The sequence below is a fragment of the Lacerta agilis genome, chromosome 6 (assembly GCF_009819535.1).
Source record: "Lacerta agilis isolate rLacAgi1 chromosome 6, rLacAgi1.pri, whole genome shotgun sequence".
NCBI classification, from domain to species: Eukaryota; Metazoa; Chordata; class Lepidosauria; order Squamata; family Lacertidae; genus Lacerta; species Lacerta agilis.
Window position 1 is genome coordinate 5,818,273 of NC_046317.1, and position 12,792 is coordinate 5,831,064.

Here is a 12,792-nt window from a genome sequence, read left to right on the forward strand (position 1 = left end):
GCACTGGATCAAGAAGTATCCCAAGGCTGCAAAACCTATGACTTGTCACGGGTAGGGGTTACAGTCCCAACCATGACTGGCTGTATCTTCCTGATCCTACTCCGCCACCCCTTCAACAATAGTTCTGATTTCTTGTGAATGTAACTTCCAATGTCAGCCTTGGTTTGGTTTTAGTTTTTTTATGCGTTTCTCTCATGAAGTTATTTAGGTTATATGGATAAAATTTAATGCAAATACTTTTTAAAAATTCCAGTATTTCTGTCTTAGGTGGATTAAGTTTGTTTTCCCTCTCCAGTTCTTCATTGCATTAGCTGGCATGGCATTGTCTCCCTAGGACCTGTTGAAAACAAAGAAGAGTACACAGGGTGGGGGTCGGGTGTGCAGGAAATACCTAAACCATGCTAGTAAATTATTTAGAGCAGGGGTGTTCAGCTTCCAAGAGACTGCGATCTACTCCCACTATAAATTAACTGGCAGTGATCTACCCATTGGATTGACCAGAGTTGTGTTGTTGAGCTTTTTTTAGGGGATAGATCAGAGTTATTGAGGGTTTGGGGGGGGGGGCAATCGCGTGAGCAGGGACAGCCCACAATCAACCCGGTTGGACAGGCAAAATTTAGAGGGTTGTAACCCCTCTCCCTTCAGAATAAATGACTTCCAGAGTGGCCCTCCCTTTGGGTTTATAACATAAAAGACACAACACAAAAGGGAATGGATTTGATGGGGAGGAGGAAAAAAAATAAAATTCAGGCACCAGGTATTCCTAGACCAGGGGTCTGCAACCTTTAAGACACAAAGAGCCACTTGGACCCGTTTCCAAAGGGGAAAAAAACAACTGGGAGCCGCAAAACCATTGCGACATTTAAAACAAATATAACGCTGCATATATTGTTTCTTACCTTAATGCAATAATAATAAATAACGTATAGGAGCCAATGCAAAGTATAATTAGTAAAAACAACAAGAATAAGTTATTACTTTTTTGCATTGACTCAGGGGCATACCCAGGATCAAAACTAGGGGGGGGGGGCAAGTCATGGTCGTTCAGGTTGTGACATTTCAGCACGGAAAGGCAAATGAAACCAAAATTTTAGGGAAATTATATATAATTATAGCAGTGCTTTATTACAGTAGTTATTACAATTATTTGCTTGGTTTTTTAAAATTTTTATTCTAGTTACATGTCTTATACCAGGGGTGGCCAACTCCCAAGAAACTGTGATCTACTTTCAGCAGTGATCTACCCCCGTTTTTTGGGGTTCAGCTCAAAGTTGTTTTTTGGGGGGTGTGGTGGGTGGGAGAGAGGGCTTCCCCCTCTAAGATAGGTTGGCAAGCGAACTAATAAAGAAAGAAAAAGGGGGGTGGGAATGGAAAAGTGGGGTGGAAAAATATAAATTGGGGGTGGGGTGGGGTGGGGAGAATATCTATTAAAAATATGTAGTAGTTTAAAAAATAAAAATAAAGGGGGGAAATCTTTTTCTTCTTTTTCCTTTTTTTGAAAACAAAAACAAAAGGGGAAGAGAAAAGAAAAAGGGGGGATAGAGGGAGAAAAGGGTAATAATAAAAATTCAAATAGAGTGGCTGCAGCAGCTGTGGGGGGTGTTTGTTTGTTTTTCGTTTGTTTGTTTGTTTTAAAAATGGGATTTCTCCCCTTGGATTAAAAAAGGAGGGGAGGAAGAAAAAGAGAGGGGGGTGGGAGAGCAAGGCAAAAAGCAAAAAAGCAAAAAACAGGTTTGGGGGGGGAAATCACGCCAGGCACTGCAGCGCGCCGGCCTCGGGGCTCTGGGCCCCCGAGCCGCCCTTGGGGCCGTCTTGAGCATGTACACCGCCCGCAGCGAGCGCTGGCGAAGCACCGGTTGGCGGAGGTTTCAGAAGCAGCCCGGACGTTTTCGCTGCCGCCGCCCCAAAGCAGCTCTACTTCATCCTGTCGGCGACCATCACTGCCCTCCCGTCACGGCGACGCCTGGCCCACCTGCTCCGCCCTCCGCGCGGCCGCTTTGAAAAGGATTCCGCCCGACAGGGGCTGCTCAGAACAGGGGCCGCTCCAATCGCCGCCGCCACCTCCCGCCGCCTTTATTATCCCGACTCTTTTCTCTCTCTCTCTCTCTCGATAACTCGCAAAGCCCAGCTCCTTCTTCTCCCCGCTCTAACGCCACCCTCATTGGCATGTTCCCCTCAAACAGGAACAGGCATCCCGGCGGCTCATTGGCCGGACGAAGCATCGCTCTCCCGTTCCCGCCTCCCGCCTTCATCCTCAGTGGCTACCTTGGCGGTAAGGCCCCGGCCCCGGCTCCGAGCCTATGCGCCAAGGCGGGCGATCTGTCCTGCCAATCGGCACGCCGAGGTGGTAAAAGCTCAGCCCTCCCCACACGCTTATTGGTGTGAAGAAGTCGCTTCCTCTCTCTGGGAGTGGTCAAGGTGGACATCAATCTTGGGTCTGTCCTCGGGAACCCCAAGAGGGCTGAGAAAGACCGCCCAGCTGTTCAACGTTGATGCGGATTATTCATGGTTTTTTTGGCCCTTTTTTTTTGCTGATAACCATTTAATTATTATTGAAAGGGCATTGAAAGGGGGCATGCCGGAGCCGCGGGAGACCTGTCAGAGAGCCGCATGCGGCTCCGGAGCCGCAGGTTGCTGACCCCCGTCCTAGACTGTTTACAAAGAGCAGCTGGAATGGAAAGTATTTAAAAGTTGCTGGCCTTAGGTGAGTTGATGCAGTCCCATCACTGATGTAGGTTGTTGGGATGGCTATTGCTAGATGCCAGTTTTAGGGAGAATAAAGCCCTTCCTTGCCACTTCCATTGTACTTACCAGAGAAAGTTCGTTTCTTCTCAATCTTAGTTATCGTAACCACTTTATTTCTGCCAGTACATTTGCTGAATGATGGTCAAATTACCCCTCTCTTGTTTTTACTGTCAGTGAGCATCACTTTTGGGGGGACCCTTTTGCTTACAAAATGTGTAACACATTTTTGGCAGAATGTGGATATTTCCTTTCCCGTTGAGAGAACAAACTGTCTGAGTCTGGTACCCCTGAACAGAAAAGTGGAGTCATCTGGAAGAATGGAGGTAAAGTCATTTACGTTGGCTTACTTTTTACCTTGATTTCCGGCTTTAAGTGTTATTGCCTGGCTAGCATGTGTCCTTGAACTCTCATCATTCCTCTTGTTTCCCTGGATGGAGGCTGGAGAGGAGTGCATGTGAAAACTAGCTCACAGCACAAATACAACATTTTCATTTGTTCACTTTCACCTCTGGCCCTGCCCCCACTGGCATGTTGCCCACCCCCTCCAAGAGCATGCAGCTTCTTGGCATGAACATTTCCTCCACCCCTTCTGAAAGCATCGTTGCTTCTAAGAAAAGAACCTGTGAGTCATCTGCTAACGTACTAGGTGAGGCTTTCCAAGATCAGAGGTATGGCTTTTGAGTCTGCACAACTATTTCATTGCCCTAGAACGCTAGCTCTGTAAACCTTGTCACTCTTGCATTTTCAGCCTCTTCTTATCTGTCTCCAGCTTCTGTCACATGACTGCTGTTTGCCCCATGGAAAAGCAAACTGGAACTGACTGCAAAGAGGGGCATAGCTCCTGAGCTAGTGTCTAGCAAGGAGTCACAAGCATTTCAGGCAGAAAGGTTCCTTCTTTGAGGGATGATAATGAGGTCAACTTTCCTGTGCGAATAAGAAAGTAATCTTATGACCATAGGAGCAGCATTGCTCCCAGGCTACTTTCTGGCAAGGGGGCACAGTTTGCATCCCTGGCAAGGAGCACTCCCCTTTCAGCTGGTAGTGAGGCCAGTTCTCTTAACATGGAGAAGAAGCCAACCTGGCTGCTAAGAGGAACATCACCTCCAGGCTACTTCTGGCAAGGAGGGACAAATTGAAGTTGTGCTAAACATCAGTATGGGAAGTGTGTATTCAGGTTTGCGCCATACCTTTCTTCTGTGCGCAGGCTGGCATATTTTGTACAAACTGGAAAAAGAGAGTTCCTGAATGTTCCACTTTCCCAGTGCCATGGATTCTTTCAGCTGTGTTTGAGTGAATCCTGTTAACCATGGTTGCAGTGCCTCTGTTCTGTCTCCATTTTTGATACCAGCAATGCCCTACAAATTCACTCTCCTTGCTTCTCTGTTCTTAACTCTATCATGGGAACCTGTTTTGTAGCCGAAATACAGATTGAGATGATAAATAGGAGAAAAGGACTAGCTTGCTTCCACAAATGCCAGTGAATCAGCAGTTAAAAAAACATAAAATATAAAAAGGAAGTGCATTTGTTAACACAGTGGTGATTAGCCCTTCCTGGTGTCAGGGTGCGTGAGTTTACTGCATGTCCTCTGCTTTCTACAGAGTTTGCCAAATAGTGGTGTGTATGTGGCAGGTACTGTTTGTGTATGAAGGAAAATAAATTCAGTTCCTTTCAGTGGCCTGTGACAGTGGCATGGGTTTACTTTTGCCCTAAATCAGGTTTCTTCCCTGTCCATTTGACTACAGGAAAGAAACACTCTTGGAGCTACATCTGATTCTTTGTCACAAACGCTGCAAGAGTTTTACATCTCCATTGTCCATTCCAAGCAATCAGCAGAGGAGGACAAATTAGATTTGGATCTGAACAAATTATCTGGCTACAGTTCCCAACCACTTCCATCACCATCTGCTATACACGGTACTTGTGGGCTGCTTAAAGCAAAAACTGTTTGAGTGCATAATCTGGCTATATTAATCCTGTTGAAGTAGTACCCTTGCTACTCTGTTGACGTTAATCTGCAAATCCTAAGAATGTCTGCACAGAGTCCCACTTGGAGTCTGAGTGGCGAAATGGACACCTCATTCATTAAAGTTGCAGCGGAGAGAGAAGTGTGGAAACCTTACTGCCTAAGTGCCTTGAATGCTTGCTTGTGCACAGCATATCCTACTGAAACGATGTGGGAGGATCCTGCAGCGCATATCGAGCCACAGTTGATGCATTACTGCACCCACATGGGAACTGCTTCCCATGGTTCAGTTTCACAGTATTCCAAAAAAATAAAAATAAATGTGCCTCTCTGGCATCCTCACTGTCGTTTTTTAGGTACCCACCTAAGACATTTTGACTTACTCAGGCTTTTGGTGGCTAAGTTAGCCTCTGCTGTGCTGCTCATCTTTTAGTGGGCCAGGGTAGGACTTGCCCTTCTTATTGTATCATTGGGTGAGCATTTTAGGAATTTTGTATTGTACATTGTTTTTAACTTGGTTTATAAAGTTGATTTTATCGGTTTTTACTTTCTCTATCTGTTAAGTAACCGAGATGTTTTTGTGTAGAGTGACTAACGAATGAAATAAAAAGTGTGGATGGGACTACATTGTTCATTCCCCAGTAAAGTTTTTCTTCAGTCAGGGCCGGCCTGAGGCAAAGTGAGGAAACCGCTTTAGGTGGCAGGATCTGCAGGAGCAGCAGATCCCGATCTAGATGTTTATTCCTGATGTAGATATTCACTCACCCCTTCTTCCATGGGGGTGTGTGTGTGTGTGTGTGCCATTTTGTGCTTTGCCTCAGGTGCCAAAATGTCTTGGGCCAGCCCTGTATTCTCTTGTCAGGGAAGCACATAAGTTGCCACTCCCATGTGGTTCAAACCCGCAGGTGTTATCAGAGAGGTGTGAGGAGAAACCATGGGAAAGCAGAACCTAAGCCCATACTATTAAAGTGTGAATTGGCCCGTGGAATTTCCCTCTTGATTTGCCAGATCAGAGAGCCGAATCTGGATCCTGTGAACTACATAGCCCAAGGTCACTTTTTCTCTCTTTGCTGTGCAGGAAATGTTCCTTCAGAGAGGAAGGTGGATGATGCCTCCAGGACCCAAGTAATAACCCTGTATACCGCGAGCAGATGGCCTAACCAAGGGGACACGGGTCACAATGCCTTGGTGTTCACGGCCAAACTTCAGGGTTCCCCGGCATCCTGCGTCACTTGCAGCCCTAGTGTCGCCCTTGGAGCCTCAGCACGCTTAGCTACATCTGGTGGCTTTTTCTCCTTTCACCTTAAGAAGATGATGATATGAGGAAAGCCCAAGGTGTGGCTGGACGGCTGTTTGAGACTTCAGTGGCTGGTTGCTCGCTCATGAACATTGATTTAAAAAAAAATTACTTGAAGGCTATGGGAATTATACCTCTGGACTAAATGTGGCAATGAGTGTTATTTTTTCATGTAACTTCTCCTCTGTTTGCATAGTTGTGTTGACTCTCCTGTTCTTAATATAATTGTTCCAAAAGTAATCAGTGAGTTGTCCTATTGTCCTGTTTGCACCAAACTATTTTAAACTGAACATTTTATTGAAACTAGACAGTTCTGTAAATATTTTTGAAGTATTGAGTGCATTTAAAGAAGGGGGGGGGGGCTATTTCAGAAAGGATTTGTTTGTTTGTTTTCATAACTTGATGTACAGTTAAACCTCGGCTCCTGAACACCTTTGTTTTGGAACGTTTTGGCTCCCGAAACCCAGAAGTAAGTGTCCCGATTTTTGAAAGTTTTTCAGAAGCTGAACGTCCAACGCAGCTTCCGCTTGAATCCAGGAAGCTCTTGCAACCAATTGGAAGCTGCGCCTCGGTTGTCGAACATTTCGGAAGTCGAATGGGCTTCTGGAATGCATTACGTTCGACAACCGAGGTTTGACTGTATAAGCGCAGAGTCCAGCAGCAACCAGGACACAGTTTTACCCGCCAAGTGTCAGACCAGGTTCATTGTTATGAGCCTGATACCATTGATTAGGGGCCTGTGGAAAAATAAAAAATAAAAATAAAAATGTTGTGGATGTGTTTGCTGCTCTGAACTCCTTTGGGAGGAAGGGTGGGATATAAATTTGGTGAATAAATAAATGGCAACTGTTGGGTGGGACTTTAAAGGAGGAATTGGGAGCTTAAAGTGGGCTCCAGGTTGTTCCTTTGCTGGAGAAAGGCACACTCCCAACTGCCCATCAGTTGATGTGCGGTAGGAGCATGCCTTGCTCAAGGAGTGGGGGAAGTGGTCTCCTTTCACTGGGAGCCACTTCTCCACCCCCATGATACTCCTTGAACCTCCAATTTTTAGGGTTTTAAGGGAGCAGTGTGGGGTGCCTCACAACCATAGTGTTTACGTCTTCCAGTCAAATGCAGAGAAAAAATTCCTAACATCCTTCACCTGGGGGCAGTGTTTACCATCTTTAGGGATAGCTTACATGGCCTCTGGAACAAATTTGAAATCTGCTCATCCCCTTTCTCCCTGTGTCAGAAAAGTTACCTGAGCATCTGGAGCATGTACAACTGTGTGCTTTGTGTGCACAAGCATACTACAAGTAAACAGTGGGATAACTCCATGCATGACACTCAGATTTACATGATTTGGATGAATACAGATAGGACGAGAGAGAACCTAAGATAATTCTGGTAGCTGAGATAGAAAAGCCAAATAGTTTCCCCGAGTGTGATAAAATTATCCTTAGAAATTGTCAGTTTGCTGCCTGTTAAATAATCTTGTCCAAGGCAGGCCATGGACATTGCAACCACCAACCATTGTTCAGCCTGCGTTTTCACTCGGAGCCAAATTACGTTAATTTTGTAGGGCAGTTTCTGCCTCTATATAGAAACCTGGATTCCCATGGCTTTTTTTCAGCTGGAACTCACCTGCGCCTCTCAGGTGGGTTCTGGCACCTCTTGGGTAGGCACCACTGACATTCAAATAAAACAAAGGAGGCGATCATGGGGAGTTCCGGCACCTCCTTTTCCTAGAATGATAGTACTGGGTAGGCGGATCACATACATGTTAACATGTCAGCACCCATTGCCATGGTAATGTCCCATGTGATGCACCCATCACACATGATTACTAGATTTAGACATAGCTACTGCTGTGGGACGCGGGTGGTGCTGTGGGTTAAACCACTGAGCCTCTTGGGCTTGCTGATCAGAAGGTCAGTGGCTCGAATCCCCGCGACAGGGTGAGCTCCCGTTGCTCAGTCCCTGCTCCTGCCAACCTAGCAGTTCGAAAGCACGTCAAAAAGTGCAAGTAGATAAATGGGTACCGCTCCGGCGGGAAGGTAAATGGTGTTTCCGTGCACTGCTCTGGTTCGCCAGAAGCGGCTTAGTCATGCTGGCCACATGACCTGGAAAAACTGTCTGTGGACAAACGCCGGCTCCCTCAGCCAGTAAAGCGAGATGAGCGCCGCAACCCCAGAGTTGTCCGCGACTGGACCTAATGGTCAGGGGTCCCTTTACCTTTACCTTTACAGCTGTGGTGTGGATCCATGCAACAGAGGTAATATATAAATTGGCTGACAGGTTCCTTTTAGATTTTGGAATTTGAGCCTTTAAATAGGGCTTTTGCCATGACCTTGCCAAATTCTGGCCACAGTTGTAGGCAGAACATTGGACAACATGAACTTCTATTTTGATCCGGCAGGACTACTTGTGCTCCAGCTTCTGGCAACTAGATGGCACTCAAGTACAGATGATCAGACACATGTGTCATGACCCCCTCTTTATACAGCTGTCAAGGTTTTTGGAGGATATACTAAAATGTTTAACCTAAAAAATCTAATTCAGGGAAGAACTACCTCAATTCTTTACTTTGGCATATTGATGCTCCAAGTAGTAATTAGACCAGGAGCTAGACCTGTAAGGATTGCATGGAGGGGTGTTCAGTGCTGTTTTGTGGTTTCCACCTGTGGTTTTAGTTGTCGCATTCTAGAAGATGGGAAACAAATGGTTGGGTTTTTTTCAGATGGAGAAAGCAGTTGACTTAACATTACAAGCAAGTGTTTAGAACTGTTTCATTATTTCATGGTTTAGATCATATGAGGCAGATGTTACAAATCTCTGTATTCATCTTCATATGGAATATCCTGCCTGCAAGTTGATCAAACATGTATGGATGCTGCACGGTTAGCTTGATGTACAGCAGCTGAATGTGACCTGACTTCTCTGAGAGGCGCTTAGCCGTTGGCCGTATGCTTAACATACAAAAGGGTCACTGTAGGTCTGCGAAGGACTCCTGTCTGAAACTGGAGACGTGCTGCAAGTCAGTGTAGAGCGGAGATGGGGAGGCTGTGGCCCTCCAGATGTTACTGGGTTTCGACTCATAGCCAGCAATGGCCAGTAGTCAAGGATGATGGGAGTGCTGGCCAAACAACATCTGGAGGTCACACATTCCTCACCCTTGCTGTAGGCAGTATTGAGCTAGGTGGACCAGTGGCTTGACTTGGGAACGGAGGAAGCTGCCTTACACCAACTTGTCAAGATTGGTCCAGAAGATCCACATTCAAACTCTCACTCGTCCATGAACCAGAGTAGGAGACTGTTTGTACATTGTTCTTTCTCAGCCTAGCCTACCTCTCTTGGTTGTTAAGACAATAGCAAAAGGGAACCACATGTGCAGCCTTGACTTGCTAGAGGAAGGGATGAAAATGCAATAGGGTTGTGGCCATCTAGCCACACACATGTGTGAAAGCAGCCTTTAGAATCTGAATATCTGTCCTAAAATTCTTCAGTAGCAGATCCCACCTGAGTTAAATGGAGCTTGTTGTTCAGTCGTTCAGTCGTGTCCGACTCTTCATGACCCCATGGACCAGGGCACGCCTATATTTCACTGCCTCCCGCAGTTTAGCCAAACTCATGCTAGTCGCTTCGAGAACACTGTCCAACCATCTCATCCTCTGTCGTCCCCTTCTCCTTGTGCCCTCCATCTTTCCCAACATCAGGGTCTTTTCCAGGGAGTCTTCTCTTCTCATGAGGTGGCCAAAGTACTGGAGCCTCAGCTTCAGGATCTGTCCTTCCAGTGACCACTCAGGGCTGATTTCTTTAAGGATGGATAAGTTTGATCTTTTTGCAATCCATGGGACTCTCAAGAGTCTCTTCCAGCACCACAATTCAAAAGCATCAATTCTTTGGCGATCAGTCGAATGGAGCTTACTCTGAAGCTTATAAGGTGCCTCGTAAATACAGTGCAACAACTTTTTGGAAGACCCATTTTTTCATGGGGAAGCGCCAGTTGGAAGATGGTTTTTCAGCGCTAGTGATAAAGTAGTAGGCTTAAGTGCCCTAGACCCTCATTTCCCTGTCTCTTCTTTCTTTCTCTAAGGTTGTGCACACATTACAGTTTACTCTGGCTCCAGTGTGCTTTCACTGCTGGTGTGTGGAGCTGTTTACACATGCTCTTAGCCATAATCCATATGTACTCTGTAGTTTCTTAAGAAATACTCTGCTCAATGTGTTTTGCCTGAAACCAGCTTCCATCTGAATTGAAAATTTAATACATACTTCACAGTAAAGCCGTGGTGTGTACGTTTAAGATAGCTATTGCATATATGTGGGGATAACCAACTTCCGGGATAACCAGTAATTCTGGAGTGCCTGATCCCACTGGTTGTGATTGAGTCTGCTGGTTATGAAGCTGAAGGTCGTGAGAAGTTGTTTGGAGTTCTGAAGGTTTATCTGGAGCTACGAAGGTCGTTACGAAGGCTTTTAAGGTTCCAAAGAGGAAAGGATAGGCAGCAAAAAGAACAGCTCGTTAAATTTCTTAAACTTAATTCCTGATTGCATAGTTGTAACCAATAAACATTGATTTAAACAGATATGCTGAGTTTATCATTGATTCACTCCCAACTCAAAAAGTTTTTCCATAAATCAAACTTATCTCAAGCTCCATGTCCTTTTTTTGTCCCACCCGTGACAACACTTTTAACATTTAATAAAATTGTCAAAAATATCCATAAAAATAATAAAAAATTAATAAAATGTTCAGTATCTTATTAAGAACATAGTTTAAATTTTGGTTGTTAATTTTTATGTATATTTACATTGTTACACATGTGTGAATACCAAAAAACATGGTCAAAGTATCCCACCCGTGACAATGGAATGACCCATATTCACCCATCCCCAGTGACTGTATGCTTTGAATCCACTTGGGCCCCCGGCTTGGAACTGGCGCTGCTAAACAGAGGAGAGTGGAAATGCCCTCCATCTTTGGCCTTGTCCAACAGAAGTCTCTTCTACGGTAGGCCATTTGGGGTTATAGTCTCCTACGCCAGCACTGATGCTCACAACTCCCCGTGGTGCATTGTGAGAACAATCAGCAGTGGGCAAAACTTGCAGCAAGTTAGTGCTGTAGCTGGTAACAGGTGCTATTTTAGCAAGCAAGGATTATTGCATGGGCATTTCCCCAGGGGAGAAACAAAAATGTTTAAAGTGAATTAAAAATTGAACTTCAATAGAGTGTTCCCTCTCACTCCAGCTGTTCCTGAAAGCCAGGGCCTCCTAACCCCCAGTGAAGTTTGTGCTCCAGGGGAGCTTCTAATGGAATCCAGTGATGTGTGGGGTCGTAGTTCACTACATTTATATTGATGTAGCCTTAGAACAGAGGTGCTCGGTGAACAGCCCATCCCGGGCCTCCTCTGAAGCTACTTGTGTAGGGGGAAAGTATTTTGAGGGTGCTAGAGAAGCTGGTTTTGCTTCCTCCCGTCCGTGGTTTTTCAAGCAGTTTTTTTCTAGGGAAGTCTGGCGTTCCTTTCACACTTCTCAGAATGCCCTGAGGGAGAAGGCTGGTGGACAAGTTTCTAGAGAGGACAGCTTGCCTTCCACTACCCACTCCCCTCACACACACAGTCATGTTGAGTGCTTTCTATGGTGTGCTATCACAGCTTTCAGGCCAGCAGTGAAGCCCAGTGGACTTGTTTCCACTGAGCTGACTCTGCACCCTAGACCCCAGGTAGAATCAGTGCTCCAAGTAGAAGAGGCCATGGGGATTTGTGAAATACCCAGCAAGGAACAAGAAGACTTGTTGTTGTTGTTGTTCAGTCGTGTCCGACTCTTCGTGACCCCATGGACCAGAGCACGCCAGGCACCCCTATCCTTCACTGCCTCTCGCAGTTTGGCCAAACTCATGTTAGTAGCTTCAATAACACTGTCCAACCATCTCATCCTCTGTCACCCCCTTCTCCTTGTGCCCTCCATCTTTCCCAACATCAGGGTCTTTTCTAGGGAGTCCTCTCTTCTCATGAGGTGGCCAAAGTACTGGGGCCTCAACTTCAGGATCTGTCCTTCTAGTGAGCACTCAGGGCTGATTTCTTTAAGGATGGATAAGTTTGATCTTTTTGCAGTCCATGGGACTCTCTCCTCCAGCACCATAATTCAAAAGCATCAATTCTTCAGCGATCAGTCTTCTTTATGGTCCAGCTCTCACTTCCATACATTACTACTGGGAAAACCATAGCTTTAACTATACAGACCTTTGTCGGCAAGGTGATGTCTTTGCTTTTTAAGATGCTGTCTAGGTTTGTCATTGCTTTTCTCCCAAGAAGCAGGCGTCTTCTAATTTTGTGACTACTGTCACCATCTGCAGTGATCATGGAACCCAAGAAAGTGAAATCTCTCACTGCCTCCATTTCTTCCCCTTCTATTTGCCAGGAGGTGATGGGAACCAGTGGCCATGATCTTAGTTTTTTTGATGTTGAGCTTCAGACCATATTTTGCGCTTTCCTCTTTCACCCTCATTAAAAGGTTCTTTAATTCCTCCTCACTTTCTGCCATCAAGGTTGTATCATCAGCATATCTGAGGTTGTTGATATTTTTTTCCGGCAATCTTAATTCCGGTTTGGGATTCAGCCTTTCGCATGATGAATTCTGCATATAAGTTAAATAAGCAGGGAGACAATATACAACCTTGTCGTACTCCTTTCCCAAACAAGAAGACTAGTTAATAAAAACTTAACAATAATCTACTTCTTATACCCCACCCATCTGGCTGGGTTGCCACAGTCAATCTGGGTGGCTTCCAACAAAAATACAAAT

At 45.5% G+C, this 12,792-nt stretch overlaps 1 protein-coding gene across 1 annotated transcript in view; it reads left to right on the top strand.

Annotated features, from left to right (window-relative positions):
* TDRD5 (tudor domain containing 5) overlaps positions 1-6,092 on the top strand; it is a 31,575-nt gene extending 25,483 nt beyond the window's left edge. The window contains exons 15-17 of the mRNA XM_033151074.1: positions 2,979-3,068; positions 4,489-4,660; positions 5,788-6,092. Coding sequence (XP_033006965.1) covers positions 2,979-3,068; positions 4,489-4,660; positions 5,788-6,032 — 507 coding nt within the window. The 3' untranslated portion in view covers positions 6,033-6,092. The remainder of the gene's footprint in view (positions 1-2,978; positions 3,069-4,488; positions 4,661-5,787) is intronic.
* Positions 6,093-12,792: the final 6,700 nt, after the last annotated feature.